Below are 17,007 nucleotides of genomic sequence, written 5' to 3' on the forward strand. Positions count from 1 at the left end.
ATTGTACACCGTATTCGAGATGAGGTCTTACCAGTGCTTTTCTACAGTGGCATAATTACTCTTGTTTCCCTAGTTTCCATGCCCCTTTTTAATGCATGCTAAAATTTTGTTGGTCTTTTTTGTTGCTACATTACATTGGGCAATACACCCCAGTTTGCTGTCTATTTGGACTCCTAGATCCTTTTTGAGTATTGAATTACCCAATTCCTCTCCGCTAAGGTTATAACTAGCACACTGGTTGTGTCTCCCTAGGTGCATAACCTTACATTTATCCATGTTGAACCTCATCTTCCACTTTTTAGCCCACTCCTTTATATTTGCAAGATCCTTTTGAAGCGTGGTGACATCTTCTGATGATTTTAATAACTTTGCTTAGTTTTGTATCGTCGGCAAAGATGGATACATTGCTGAGTAACCCCATCCCAATATCGTTAATAAAAATGTTAACTAAAATGGGCCCTAAAACCGAACCCTGAGGCACTCCACTTAGTACTGGTATTGTATCTGATACAGCACAGTTCACAACCACTCTTTGTTCTCTATTGCACAGCCAATTCCCTACCCACCTGCAGATATTTTCACCCAATCCTAGGTCCTCCATTTTATTTATCAACCTCTTGTGTGGGACAGTATCAAAGGCCTTAGCAAAATCTAGGAAAATCACATCTACAGCATTTCCATTATCAAGGTTTTTGCTAACCTCCTCATAGAACCCTAGTAGGTTAGTTTGGCATGAATGATTTTTTCACGAACCCATGCTGTACTGAAGAAGGTGATAGTCTAAATATTCCTGGATACTATACCTTAAAAATACTTCAAAAAGTTTACCCACAATTGATGTTAAACAAACGGGTCTGTAATTAGCGGGATCCTCCTTTTTTGAATATTGGCACTACCTTTGCTATTCTCTGGTTAACCAGTTATTTTTTTTAAATGTTCCGGCGGTGTTCCAGAAAGTGAATTTTAATTTGTCTAGTTGTTCGGCCAGCATATTTTAAATTACATGGACAGATTAGCAGATCATGTATTTTGTGTTACAGTTTATAAACTCATTAGAAAGTATATTTTTACCCTCTGAGGGTCTCTACCCTCAGGTCACACGTCAAAGCTACCTTTCACTTTTTACAGTTAATAAAAGACATCAATTGGAAAAACACTCATTCCGAACACTTTGTCAGTAGCCTTTACTCAAATATTCCCCACGAGAAAGGTATTTACACCATCTCAAAACGTTTACTACATGACTGTGACATGAGGGAGAGACACGAAAAATGTATCACTGATTCTATCGTGTATATTTTAAGTCACAATTATTTTCTATTCGAAAACACTTATTATTTACAGGTGATGGGTACGGCCATGGGGACCAGGTTCGCGCCAAGTTACGCCAATCTATATATGGGCGAAGTTGAACAACTCATTTGGGAGAGTGACTTTGGCGAGAATCTGGTCCTCTATGGCTGTTACATTGATGATTTTATTATTTGGGATGGGATCACACCTTGGCACAATGCTTTTTTGATCACCTTAACACTAACACCTTTAATTTACATTTCACCCACACTTTACATGATAGGCGGACTACTTTTCTGGATTTGAACCTTGAAGCAGTAGGCGATACAATAAATACTTCAAACTTTACCAAGGAGGTGGGATCAAACGTGTATCTCTATTACAAAAGTGCCCACCATCTACCGTGGAAAAAGGGAATCCCAAAGGGACAGCTCCTGTGTTTTATAAACTGCTCCGATTTGCCTACATTTGAGAAACAGGCATCGGAGATGATCCTCTCTTTCAAGCAAAGATGCTATCCTGAACATTTGGTAACCAAAGCCTATGAGAAGGTGGTCACCCTAAATAGAGAAGTATTACTGACATTAGGACCAACAAAGAATAAACCAAAGTGAATGCTTTCGCTTTCGAATGTGTCCCTACTTGACGACCTGACCACCATAGTCGTAGCTAGAAATTAAATGCTTGTAATGTCTTTATGTAATATATGTAATGTCTCCCTCCCCCCTTTCATCCCTGCTTGATGCTGCACTGTAATCCACAAAAAATTCCTAGTGTGCGCAAGCACACATGGCCAATAAAGTTGATTCTATTCTATTCTAGAGAAGTATTACTGACATCAGGACCAACAAAGAATAAACCGGTTAAAAAATGGGATACCCAAGCCATGTATGTCTCTAAAAACAGATGTACTGGATGTACAAATTGGGAACCATTTACTCTGAGGGGTTAAATGAAGCAGTAGAACTAAATGCCATCATAAACTAAACCCCCCCCCCCCCCCTTATGGGTTTATCCATATTTCTGTTAAAATAGGACTTTGACTCTTTCCTCTAATTACTTTATCTTTGTATCACTTCATTGTATCTATTCATTTTTTTTACATACGAATATTTGAACCATATTTGACTTTAACTATATATATATTTTTGTTATAAACTATTTGTCCTTTGGTACTTATATGTGTCTATAGAACTCTGATTAGGTTTTTAAGATGTTTTTTTTTCACGCCAGATACAGAAGAGGGCAATAAATAAAACACTCCACATAAACTTCTGTTTTGTTTCCAGTAAACAAAATGTCCGTTCCTGATTTCCGGCAATGAATGGTAAAATACTGAGAAACTGAGTAACAGGGGACCTTTATTTATTCAGTCCCTCAAATCTCTATATATTAGGCCGAAACCTGTTATAAAATCCAAATAAGCCGGCATTATGAATTATTATAGTACCCATTGCGGAAGTCATAGGCGTCTCTCATAGTAAGATGGCAATCTAGCCACTTCCTGGTGCGGCATACATGGTAGATTGTGCCGCACTAACATCTATGCACGCCGGGACATGGAACTCATCCGGAAACGATATGCGGCTCACTGAGCCATAAATATGCCCCAACCCAGAAATGAAGTGCGTTCCAAATGCAGTTCTGTTCAAATTGTTTAAGACTCTAGCGCAGGGTACGCTTTTCTTTCTTGTGTTTTTTTTTTTTTTTGCCAGAAGGGTGTGACTACCCTTTACCAGTACACTGCAGCTTGGCAAGGCAACCCATATTTTTGTGCCCCTATCCGTTAACTTGTTATCACAGTCCTCCCTATTTGATTGCAGAGCACTGCGATTTTGCAAAATAGCAATACGGTTTGCATAACCCATAAAGGTATATGGCGATCAGGCAAGCTATGACAGTGAGCAGTGCCTATTGCTCGCCGTCATAGCCCGCCCTCATTCAACTGACCCTCTGCACTCGCCGTTTACACCTTGCTATTTCTAAACAAGGGGGAAACCGCGTGTGAGGGACAAATGGCGAGGGTTGCTCGCCGAAAACAAGCCACCCTCACCGGCTGCAATGAATACATGCCATAGTATCTCCTTATTAAACTTTTGTTATGTCATGATTAGAGACAGGATTATATGCAACATAAAAAGCTCGAAATATGCATGAAAAATACTTAAAATATGCATGAAAAGCGTCAAAATATGCTAAATAAAAAATATAAAATAAAGTGAAATTTTATTGTTTTTTATTTAAATCAGCATACAATTAGTAAGTAGTAAATGACCCCCAGCAGTATACCCCGCATAATGCCCCCAGCAGTATACCCCGCATAATGCCCCCAGCAGTATACCCCGCATAATGCCCCCAGCAGTATACCCCGCATAATGCCCCCAGCAGTATACCCCACATAATGCCCCCAGCAGTATACCCCACATAATGCCCCCAGCAGTATACCCCACATAATGCCCCCAGCAGTATACCCCACATAATGCCCCCAGCAGTATACCCCACATAATGCCCCCAGCAGTATACCCCACATAATGCCCCCAGCAGTATACCCCACATAATGCCCCCAGCAGTATACCCCACATAATGCCCCCAGCAGTATACCCCACATAATGCCCCCAGCAGTATACCCCACATAATGCCCCCAGCAGTATACCCCACATAATGCCCCCAGCAGTATACCCCACATAATGCCCCCAGCAGTATACCCCACATAATGCCCCCAGCAGTATACCCCACATAATGCCCCCAGCAGTATACCCCACATAATGCCCCCAGCAGTATACCCCACATAATGCCCCCAGCAGTATACCCCACATAATGCCCCCAGCAGTATACCCCACATAATGCCCCCAGCAGTATACCCCACATAATGCCCCCAGCAGTATACCCCACATAATGCCCCCAGCAGTATACCCCACATAATGCCCCCAGCAGTATACCCCACATAATGCCCCCAGCAGTATACCCCACATAATGCCCCCAGCAGTATACCCCACATAATGCCCCCAGCAGTATACCCCACATAATGCCCCCAGCAGTATACCCCACATAATGCCCCCAGCAGTATACCCCACATAATGCCCCCAGCAGTATACCCCACATAATGCCCCCAGCAGTATACCCCACATAATGCCCCCAGCAGTATACCCCACATAATGCCCCCAGCAGTATACCCCACATAATGCCCCCAGCAGTATACCCCACATAATGCCCCCAGCAGTATACCCCACATAATGCCCCCAGCAGTATACCCCACATAATGCCCCCAGCAGTATACCCCACATAATGCCCCCAGCAGTATACCCCACATAATGCCCCCAGCAGTATACCCCACATAATGCCCCCAGCAGTATACCCCACATAATGCCCCCAGCAGTATACCCCACATAATGCCCCCAGCAGTATACCCCACATAATGCCCCCAGCAGTATACCCCACATAATGCCCCCAGCAGTATACCCCACATAATGCCCCCAGCAGTATACCCCACATAATGCCCCCAGCAGTATACCCCACATAATGCCCCCAGCAGTATACCCCACATAATGCCCCCAGCAGTATACCCCACATAATGCCCCCCAGCAGTATACCCCACATAATGCCCCCCAGCAGTATACCCCACATAATGCCCCAGCAGTATAACACCCATAATGCCCCAGCAGTATAACACCCATAATGCCCCAGCAGTATAACACCCATAATGCCCCCAGCAGTATAACACCCATAATGCCCCCAGCAGTATAACACCCATAATGCCCCCAGCAGTATAACACCCATAATGCCCCCAGCAGTATAACACCCATAATGCCCCCAGCAGTATAACACCCATAATGCCCCCAGCAGTATAACACCCATAATGCCCCCAGCAGTATAACACCCATAATGCCCCCAGCAGTATAACACCCATAATGCCCCCAGCAGTATAACACCCACAATGCCCCCAGCAGTATAACACCCACAATGCCCCCAGCAGTATAACACCCACAATGCCCCCAGCAGTATAACACCCACAATGCCCCCAGCAGTATAACACCCACAATGCCCCCAGCAGTATAACACCCACAATGCCCCCAGCAGTATAACACCCACAATGCCCCCAGCAGTATAACACCCACAATGCCCCCAGCAGTATAACACCCACAATGCCCCCAGCAGTATAACACCCACAATGCCCCCAGCAGTATAACACCCACAATGCCCCCAGCAGTATAACACCCACAATGCCCCCAGCAGTATAACACCCACAATGCCCCCAGCAGTAGAACGCACAGATAATGCCCCCAGCAGTAGAACGCACAGATAATGCCCCCAGCAGTAGAACGCACAGATAATGCCCCCAGCAGTAGAACGCACAGATAATGCCCCCAGCAGTAGAACGCACAGATAATGCCCCCAGCAGTAGAACGCACAGATAATGCCCCCAGCAGTAGAACGCACAGATAATGCCCCCAGCAGTAGAACGCACAGATAATGCCCCCAGCAGTAGAACGCACAGATAATGCCCCCAGCAGTAGAACGCACAGATAATGCCCCCAGCAGTAGAACGCACAGATAATGCCCCCAGCAGTAGAACGCACAGATAATGCCCCCAGCAGTAGAACGCACAGATAATGCCCCCAGCAGTAGAACGCACAGATAATGCCCCCAGCAGTAGAACGCACAGATAATGCCCCCAGCAGTAGAACGCACAGATAATGCCCCCAGCAGTAGAACGCACAGATAATGCCCCCAGCAGTAGAACGCACAGATAATGCCCCCAGCAGTAGAACGCACAGATAATGCCCCCAGCAGTAGAACGCACAGATAATGCCCCCAGCAGTAGAACGCACAGATAATGCCCCCAGCAGTAGAACGCACAGATAATGCCCCCAGCAGTAGAACGCACAGATAATGCCCCCAGCAGTAGAACGCACAGATAATGCCCCCAGCAGTAGAACGCACAGATAATGCCCCCAGCAGTAGAACGCACAGATAATGCCCCCAGCAGTAGAACGCACAGATAATGCCCCCAGCAGTAGAACGCACAGATAATGCCCCCAGCAGTAGAACGCACAGATAATGCCCCCAGCAGTAGAACGCACAGATAATGCCCCCAGCAGTAGAACGCACAGATAATGCCCCCAGCAGTAGAACGCACAGATAATGCCCCCAGCAGTAGAACGCACAGATAATGCCCCCAGCAGTAGAACGCACAGATAATGCCCCCAGCAGTAGAACGCACAGATAATGCCCCCAGCAGTAGAACGCACAGATAATGCCCCCAGCAGTAGAACGCACAGATAATGCCCCCAGCAGTAGAACGCACAGATAATGCCCCCAGCAGTAGAACGCACAGATAATGCCCCCAGCAGTAGAACGCACAGATAATGCCCCCAGCAGTAGAACGCACAGATAATGCCCCCAGCAGTAGAACGCACAGATAATGCCCCCAGCAGTAGAACGCACAGATAATGCCCCCAGCAGTAGAACGCACAGATAATGCCCCCAGCAGTAGAACGCACAGATAATGCCCCCAGCAGTAGAACGCACAGATAATGCCCCCAGCAGTAGAACGCACAGATAATGCCCCCAGCAGTAGAACGCACAGATAATGCCCCCAGCAGTAGAACACATACTGTAATGCCCCAGCAGAAACTGTGCTGTAAGTTACACTCACCGTTGCCATCCGTTGGTTGAGGTCAGTGTTCTGTCCAGAAGCACCACTGTTCGGGGCCTCCAGCACCCGTGTGGCGCGCAGTGATTCCCTGCGTGTCAGCAGAGGTGGACAGCCTGTCAGCGTGGCGGGTGTAGGATGTAGCTGGAAGAGCCTACAGTACACACTGCGGCGTATCAGCTCTTCCACCCACATCCCACCCCCCGCCGCGCTGACAGGCCACTCAATCCATTCCTCTGATGGGCGATTCTGTCAGCCTATCAGCGGCGTTTCCTCACATAAAGAAAAAAAAAGTCAGGCGCTATGCCAAATACGCACCATCAGGACATTTAGGTCAGATATGCAATTTCTGCTGAAAATCGGGCAAATATGCAAATGCATATAATCCGGTCTCTAGTCATGATAATATTTCTAACTTTATTCAAAATATGTTTATTCTAATACTTTATAATTGTTATTATGCAGTTAAGAAATGTAATTTAGGTCTAATCCTGCTTTGGAACCACTCTAACTACAGGCTAAGGGGGTATTCAATGTGAGGGTCACGGCAGTTGAGCTTGCTCGACCGCCCTGACTCAGTCCCATTCTCGGTCAGCTCGACCGAGAACATGCAGGCGGGATTCGTTCTCCCGTCTGCCGGGGTGCGAGAAGGGGGCGTGGCCGCGAGTTGCGGCCGGGAAGAGGTGAGCTGCAACCGGCAACTCCCAGCCGTTCTCGGCAGAACGAGCCCGACAGCTTGTGATGACAGGCTCGTTCTGCCGAGATACCCTGCTCAATGCTGTCGGGTAAAACAGCATTGAATATGGCCCGGCGGGCATCTCCCTGATTGGAGATGCTCGCCGGTGATTGATTATCCCCCTAACAATGAAACACCCTGAAAGTGTATTTTGTATTATAACCTTGTACATTCATATGTTTTGTTCTTCTTTTTAGGTAATAACTGCAGTTTTGCTGTGAACTCATGGTTTAAGTGGGCATAAAGATGAGTATAAGCAGTGATGAGGTTAACTTCTTGGTGTACAGATACTTACAAGAATCGGGTGAGTCATTAATGGCATAAAATATATTTAAAGGCTTTAATTATTATTCCACTCTGAGTGAATAGGGATTACAGTAATCTTACACGCATGCATTCTGATGCTACTGACCATGAGAAAGATGTATATTATCTGACCTAAAACAGGTAGGCAACCTGTGGCACTCCATCTGCTATGGAATAACATATTCCAGCTTGAAATGCTCATAGCCAATCTGCTGCTTCCAATCATTTGATGGACTGCATTTTATAAATACTGGCTAGAAGCAGATTGGTTGCTGTTGTCTTTTCTTCCCGTCACTCTTTAGAAGGTTTGATGCATTTTACCCCATATTTGGTTGAAGCTCTGTTATATCAAATTTTAAAGTTTATAACCGGGTCAGTGGAGATCTCTGTTCTCAATTTGTGTGATTTAGGATTATTTTGAAAATCATAGAATTAGTGAGGTCAGAAGTTGACTGAATATACAATCCAAATGCAGTAAGTTCTGTACTGTCTATATATTATACGAACATGCTTAACCACATCATTAACATCATTGTCAAGGGCCTTCTGAGCATAATCTTAAAAAAAAAAAAAAAAAAGTGTGTGAGGCTTAAGGTCTCTTTTTAATTTATAAATCATAAATTGTATAACTTCTCTTTAGTTTGAGAATGCAATGTTTAGTGCTGCTCACATATTAGTTTGCCACCTCAGGGAGCTGCTAGCAGAAATATCTCCTCCATCTAATGGAACAACAATTGTCTTGTGGAGCCCCAAATGGTCACAAGCAAATCCATTCAATCTCCCTTTACAAGTCATTGGGTGTAATCCAGTTGTACAATTTGTCACCAGGCATCATAGTGGTGCCCAGATGTTCACATCACCAATAAACATTGGCGCCAACTTCGGTGGTGACTGGCATGAGATGTCTTTCCTAACTGAAACATAGCGAACACTTTAAATTCCCTCTTTTGTCTGGAAATTGATATTGCATAGTTAAAGTTGATCAATTAACAAAAGTAGCATTTGTAACGAATTGTAATGGTAGATCTTGTATGATCTAGTAATAACAGCACAGAAGAAACTATTGCCAAATATTTTATTGAACTTGAGTTTTCCATTGCTTATCTGCAGTAGTTGAAGGTCTGATTTATGTGATTTTTGCCTTTGGTATGCTGCTGTTTTAATAATTTATTTTCATTTGTCTTTCTTTAGGGTTTTCCCATTCAGCGTTTACTTTTGGTATAGAGAGCCATATCAGCCAATCCAATATCAATGGTGCCCTGGTGCCACCTGCAGCTTTAATATCTATTATTCAGAAAGGATTGCAGTACGTGGAAGCAGAAGTTAGCATTAATGAGGTATAATAATTTGTTTCTTTTTAAGCTATGCAAGAAGGTGTTTGTTACCACTGTGTGTAAATGGTGATGTAGCGTTCCAAATGTAATAGCCCATCTGAAAGTAGCCATATTGATTTCAATTCTGATTCAGTAACAAATGCTTTTAAAATGTTAATATATGTACGAAGTGCCATAATATGTAAGATAATGATGCACTTCATTTATTTTAAAGCAGCAAAAAAATTAAATCATGCTTTAAAATAGGTTATTTCGGTCTTTTTTTTTCCGGCTAGCTGCAAAAAAAACCCCTACTTTCCTATTCAATTCCATCTGTTTTCAGAATGTATTTAGTTATGTTTTGACTAATACCCCTTTTATACCGACAAGCCGGTTCGCACCTGGGTTTTTTGACCTGTTTGCACTGCACAGTGAGCTGGGTTGAACCAGAGTTCAACCTTGCTCGCTACCTGGATAGGATTGCTGAGTCTCATGACTTGGGACATTTCAAATGGGTGCGTTTGCACCACCTGCAAACCTGGGTTATTGCACGCTCCCCTGCAAAGACCTGGGTTATTTAGGCTGGTGTAAAAAGGGTTCATTAATTTGCAGATCCAAATGGTTTTTTCAACCATCCTGGATTTTTGGACACTAAGGGGGATATTCAATCTCTGGCGAGCACCTCCCATCGGGGAGATGCCCGCCGGGCCCTATTCAATGCTGTCTTCCCCGACAGCATTGAGCAGGGTATCTCGGCAGAACGAGCCCGACATCACTAGCTGTCGGGCACGTTCTGCCGGGAAGTGATGAGCTGCCGGCTGCAGCTCGCCTCTTCCCGGCCGCAACTCGCGGCCACAACCCCTTTTCGCTCCCCGGCAGACGGGACATTGAATCCCGCCTGCGTGTTCTCGTTCGAGCTGACCGAGAACGGGACTGGGTCACGGCGGTCGAGCAAGCTCCCCCCCCCCCCCCCCCCCCCCCCCCTAAAAATTGATACTTAAATTGAATATGTTGAATTGAAAAGTCAGTTCTTTTTTGGACTGACGAAAAATTCAGAACTTAATTGATTACACCCTAGTGGATAAATACAGCTTAGTACAAACACAGTATACCAATACGCAAAATGTAATTGGACAACTAACATAATGCAATAAAAGTAACTCAATTATTACGCATAATATATACATTATGAAACATGTAATACATGAATTCACAAGTTATCGAATATTCACTTACATTTCAAACTCTGCCCATGTACTTAGTCCACAATACTTTCTTTTAACACATCAATTAAGATTATAAACTAAGGAGGAATGCTTCCTCTTTGAGAAAATAAGAGGCAAGCGTTTTGATTGTGTACTAAGTATATGGACAGAGTTTGAATATACTCATATGAGACTTTTGTGAGACTAATAGGCTTTGGTGAATAGATACATTTTTAAGGTGCGTGGGCATTGAAATACACAAGGGCAACATACAGATGAGGTTTTACAGACAGGAGTGAGATGTTAAGACGAGATGCTGGTCAGCTGCAGAAGAGGGCTCTGGATTTGTCTTTGAAGAATTTATTATTTGCTAATATATAGCTCTATAATATGTTCTATTTAAAAAAAAAAAAAATATATATATATATATATATCTCTTTTTCGCACATATTCTGTCGCGCTGTACAGAGACTATTTTGCTATTCACATCCATCCCTGCCCCAGTGGAACTAACAATCTCTTCCCTACCACATGTACACATGCTAGGACAGAAAATGATTTGGTAGGTTTAGCGATGGGTAAGGGGCAGTTGTAGTATTTGGGGTAAGATCGCTAGGTCAACACTATGATGGTTGACCACTAAAGGTATACACATGAAATAGGTCGACATGGCTAAGGTAGACAGGGTCGAAAGGTTTAACACAGCATTAGGTCGACAATGGGTAAGTCGACAGGCTTCTTTCGTACCCTACCATCCACCAGGGCTTGGAGGGAGAATTATAATAGTGTGCCAATCACAGGGAAACATGTGAGGGACCGCGGTACATTGATACAGTGTCCATGTCGACGCATGAAAAGTTCTTCAACCTTTTGAATGTTGACATGATGCGTGTGTCGACCTTCCAGCCTTGTCAAACTATTTCATGTGACGACATAAAACCTGACGACCTTTAGTGGTCGACCATCGTAGGGTTGACCCCATGACCCATACCCACAGTAGTCATGGTGGAAAATGAGCATGTCTTTCATGAACATGGTACTGTCAAGCTTGCAAAAAGTTCCTCCTGTACGCCAGTAAAATACAGCTGTTTATAAAGACCCATTAATATAGTGAAAGATGATCTCTAGATCAAGTATAATGTTTGACAGTGTGATCAGATATAGGGCAGTGATTAGTGACCCAGGACCTTCCACTAGCAAAGGTTGTAGCTTTTTAGTTTGCCTTAATTTTTAGTGCAACATTGGCAACAAAATGACCCTAGTAAAGCCTACACATTAGGCAAATGATATTGGTGGTGCCGGTGATGGCATCGGCAAGTGCAAACACACTTGCTGATGCTGTCCCTAAAGCGAGTGACGGCTGTGCTGCTGTTGCCCCATGGCCGTCGTTAACGAGGATCTCCCTCTCCCAAACCTGCTGGGTGAGGCAGGGGAATTGATAACGACGAGTGGGAGTGCTCATATTTAATGATATTAAGTGTACACACCAGAACATAAATAAAACCAATCTTTCCGAAAGTGCTTTCTGAAGGATATTCTTCACTTTAACTTCTAGTGTGTACATGGCCTACACACAGTGAGATGTGTGCCGGGTGATGCTAGATCACTCAGATAGCTTTGCAAGATCGCATACACACAGATATGTGCTGAGCGATCTGTCAGCGCCAGTGTTCTCCGGAGAGTGGCAATGACTATTACGCCTTTACGCACATAGCAATGTTGGGGCATTTTCTAAGCTATCTAGACAAATAAGTCAGATTGTTTAGAAATTGCCCCTAAATCGCTACGTGTGTAGGCTCCATAACGCATGAAAAGCAGTGTCTAAAGAATGTTATCCAAATAGCGGTCAAACCTTAGTTTAAGTATCCTTTTAATTACACACATGAAAGTTAAACACCAAATAAAGCCTTGCAATAAAAATATTTATAGGCATTTTTCTCATAACCTAAACAAATGTGTTTATGTAATATATGTACTTTCCATTCACCAAAGCATGCCTGCACCAGTCTGAGCAGAGGCATACTAGTTTTAAAACCATTCTCCTGTGGAGTAGAGAAATTAGTCAAGTATGACATGTATAGCAGAACACAGACTAATATCTTTCCTTTCTACATATCCTCTTTGCTTCAGGTGTTGTGAACATGAGGTTTGGTCTTCTGGACAGTGTTTGATGCTGATGTTTTTGTTCGCATCAATATTTTGGATTTTTATTTGTATTTCTTGTAGCATATAGTAAAAACTAATGTGTAGTTTCCATGTTCACACCAGGCATTATGCAGTTACTTGTGGAACAATTTTAAACAGGATCACAAAATGATTTCAAATGTGAACACATGGTACATGTATCTATCCAACTTATACAGAACTATCATAAATAGGTACAGATCATTGAAGTAAAATAATGAAGTATGTATGATCCCTACATCAACTATGGCGACGGTTAAGCTATTGCTAAATGTAATTTTAGCAAAACACCATCACCAGAGGCTTTCTCTGACATGGTCACATGGGGAAAAGGTTGACACAAGTCTTCCAACTTTTGTTGGTGTCTATTTGTAGTTTACAGCACGTGGATCCCCAATTAGTGTACCATGTATCGTTTGCATGGCTGACTTCACTTGTCATGCTTCGGATGAGCTGCCTTGCGCTGCTGCTGTGCATGGCACGCTTTAACAACCACATGGACAATGACTGGAAAAGAAAGTAAAAAAATGAAAATTCATGTAGACCTTTCATGCCTCGACCTCAACATTATTCTTGTTGACCTATTGTCCATGTCGACCTAATGCATGTTTAGGCAAAATCCGGATCCCGATTTGCATTTCTTTCATCTGATTTGGGTATATATTATAACCATTCTTCTTATAGTGACTAATGCTTATTTCTTGCTTAAATCCACAGGATGGCACACTTTTTGATGGGAGGCCAATTGAGTCTCTCTCGCTGATTGATGCGGTAATGCCTGATGTGGTGCAAACAAGGCAGCAGGCCTACAGAGACAAACTTGCACAACAACAAGCAGCGGCTGCGGCAGCAGCTGCAGCGGCAGCAGCTGCGGCAACTACAAACAACCAACAGCCATCCACAAAGAATGGTGAAAATGCAGCGAATGGGGAGGAGAACGGAGGACATGCACTTGCAAGTAGGTGTATTCAGAGAAGGAAATGGCTCTTACAACTGTGGCCTGAAATATAAATTGTTCTTGCACTGAACTTATTTATTTTGTAAAAAAAAGCTAAAGCTTCCAGTTAAATTTATTTTGCAACAATGTATAAACCGGGGGAGTTGCAGCAACTATTTACAAAGTGGAAAATTGCCATCTACAATAAATAGCATTTCAACTAACCAGTTGGTGAATGAGCCTCTTCTTGATAATTTTGTAGAGAAGTTGAAATTTGGATGTCCTAGACCAGTGATGGCTAACCTTGACACTCCAGCTTTTGTTGAACTACAAATCCTAGCATGCCCTGCTACAGTTTTACTATATGGCCATGTTAAAACTGATGCAGGGCATGCTGGGATGTGTAGTTCAACAACAGCTGGAGTGTCAAGGTTAGCCATCACTGCCCTAGACTAGATTGTTTTATTTCCCGTAATGTGAAAAACTGGTCTATAAAGTTATAACTAATTGTGCTTTATTGTGACAACCCAATATAGACAGAAGTTTTATGTGTGTAACCTCTACAAGCTTTAGACAATTTCTCATAAGTATGATAAGTTGTGGTTTGGTGGGGTCAGCTTTTAAAGTACAGAATTATCTCATAATTCTAATTTTGATTATACAAACGGGCCTTTAAATATGACATGGTCGAAATATATATTTAAGTGTACAGTACAATGGTTATTTCATCATTTAAAAACTATCTCTTTGTTTATACAAACCCCACTACAACAGGAAGTGCATAATTGGAGAAGAGGATGTAAAATGGTTCAGAGTTTATTATGTTTTCTCGCACTGTATAACTTTGCTATTTATGACTTGCTATTTGCTTTCTATGGCTGTAGAACTTATGTTTTTGTGGGTTTTTTAGGTACACTGTGTAGTATTCCATTTTGTACTGCAGGAGCTGGCACCTGGCCTTTTGGCTACAGTTTCCTTTCCTTTCAGTTTTTATGGTGGGCAGCTGGCTATATTTTTAGTTTAATTTGGTATTTCTCATATGAAACCGAAGCCTTGTCTCTAAATGTGCAATAACTAGTACATGCAGTATTCTTTGCTTTTCTGTCATTATCAGTAAACTGGGTGCATTTGAGGTTAAGTGTCGACTTCAGGCCTGTCAACCTTCAGTGGTTTACCTTAATGCATGTCGACCTTTGTTTGGACAACCTAATGACCCATACCCGTAGTATTCTGACGCCGGCATCCTCACCGCCAGGCGTCCGTATATATTTTGTTTGCAGTACGTGGTAATATTGAAAGATTTTTGTTTAGGCAATAGAGAGTTTAGCCCAAGAAGGAGTACTAGAAATCTGAAAAGCCTGCAGCTATTAGTTACAGATTTGTCCTCGTACATCTTTGCTACAGTCATGCCAGACAGCCCCTCTTGGCACGCCAGGTCGCATGAGAACCTTTAACATTGGCTGTTTTTGTTTGTTTTCAGCTTTTTGCCAAAAATGCATATTCACAATGCAACTAGGACACATGGGGAGATTGTGCTGATTAATTTGATATCTGCATACAAAGTGCTAAAATGCAACAGCAGCGGTTTTCTAATAAAAGTTCTGTTTTCCCTATACAGACTATTCCTTTCTCAAATTAATGGGCATAGTCTTGTGTGTACTAGCTGCATGGCATTGCGAATAAAACATTTTTGTGCTGATATAACCCGGGGTACTGCCGGCTCACTCCTGCCAGGCATCTAACACTGCATGGTGTATTGAAGCTAGATGTACGAGGACACATCTGTAATTTGATGTTCAAAACATTACCTGAGTTGTCAGAATAGTGTTTCCCAGCAAGGAAGCTGGATGGGGAGATGGATTCCTGTTTGCTGAGTGTTATCATTAAACACATTAAGACCAAAGAAAAACAAGATGCTAGGGTGACCCCTGCTGGCTTGATTATTGTATGTCAAATCTTTTTCTGTTATCTATATATCTGTCTATAGAGAAATTAAATACACGCTAAATTTTTTACTTCAGAGCTCCTATTAAATGATTATTTGAACAAATAAATGTATTAATATATTAACTCACAAATGGTCTTCATTAATTTATTTTGTGGCAGTCCCTGCTACAATCTGCAAGTTTTGAAGGATTTCTGATGTTAATCTTCCTAAACAAGGCCACTAAGTGTAGTACAAAGTGCCTCCAAATCCAATGGCACCTTTCTTATTTCTAAATGTTTATGGAGTATTTCCAAACCGTTATAGAAGCATGGATAGGAGGAAACAGAACATTACTACTGGCTGCCTTTTGCATCTTCTACATAAGACATATTATATGTTTTTGTACTGTTCCAGTCATAAGGCACTACATTTTGATATTAGTGCCCCTTTTGAAATACTTCTGCAGTATAAAAAAAAAAAAAAGTATTTCCTATTAAATGAAGAGAGCATCTGGTATATGCGTGTACACTTTGTATGAATCAGAGCATTATTTCCTGTACAACTCTACTGTCACACTGATCAGGATGGGATACATACGAATGATGGCAGTGGGAATGCTCAAAGGGGTTGTGCAAGTTTACATATTCCCCCTAGTGAGTAGCCCTCCCTCTCCGCAGCCTATTTTCTTACCCACAAAGCCCCCCTACCTGTCTACTCCAGCCTAAACATAGCCTATACTGCATACTTATGTTTGGTATTCCAGGGCCAGCATCCTCACTGATGTCTGGATACAGGCAACGGTCTCCTCGCAGTATGCTAGCATTAGTATTGTGAATGTCCACATCTCGCTTAGTAGTCTACAGCTTGTACATACTGTGCGATTTGAGCTATCGATTTTGATTAGATAATAAAAATCAAGTTAGGGCAAATCGCACTGTGTTTGCCCACACCCAATTTGTTCCCTGTTCACAACCCCATGACAACGGAATCTAAAGTTGAAATAGACCCTACAGCACAGTCTATTCCTACTATCTTGGAACAAGGACTTCTGCTTTCAGTCATGTAGTTATGCGGGATCATTTTTATTGCGTTCAATGGAATAATTCCCCAATGGGCAAATTATTATGGGAAATTTCTAGACTTTGCTTTATCATGCAGTGTCTTCGAAACATATTTTTTGTCTTACTGAATAAGTTCCATTTGATTGTTTATGGCGTGCTTTTAATATCATATATTAAGTATGTAAAACGTGTGTTTTTAGTTATCCTACACAAAAATACCGGTTTTGAATTCAGCTGGACAACAGCACAGTGTCCATATCATTGTCTGGATAGTTTCTGAAGGCACTGGAAGACTTAAGCTGGGTACACACTAGACCAGGGCTGGGCAACACCGGCTCTCCAGATGTTAGTGAACTACACATCCCAGGATGCTTTGCATTAGTTTTGCTTTG

At 42.7% G+C, this 17,007-nt stretch overlaps 1 protein-coding gene across 5 annotated transcripts in view; it reads left to right on the plus strand.

The window, feature by feature from the left end:
• The window catches only part of TBL1XR1 (TBL1X/Y related 1), a 195,536-nt gene that overhangs the window by 143,672 nt on the left and 34,857 nt on the right, over positions 1-17,007 (plus strand). For all 5 annotated transcript variants that reach the window (XR_014471794.1, XM_083177724.1, XM_083177723.1 and 2 more), the window contains exons 4-6: positions 7,880-7,986; positions 9,180-9,325; positions 13,408-13,648. Coding sequence is in view for 4 of the 5 variants with exons in the window: in XM_083177724.1 (XP_083033850.1) it covers positions 7,929-7,986; positions 9,180-9,325; positions 13,408-13,648 (445 nt within the window). In the remaining variant the exon portion in view is untranslated. The remainder of the gene's footprint in view (positions 1-7,879; positions 7,987-9,179; positions 9,326-13,407; positions 13,649-17,007) is intronic.

Source organism: Crinia signifera, chromosome 3 (assembly GCF_055691185.1).
Source record: "Crinia signifera chromosome 3, ASM5569118v1, whole genome shotgun sequence".
Classification (NCBI taxonomy): Eukaryota; Metazoa; Chordata; class Amphibia; order Anura; family Myobatrachidae; genus Crinia; species Crinia signifera.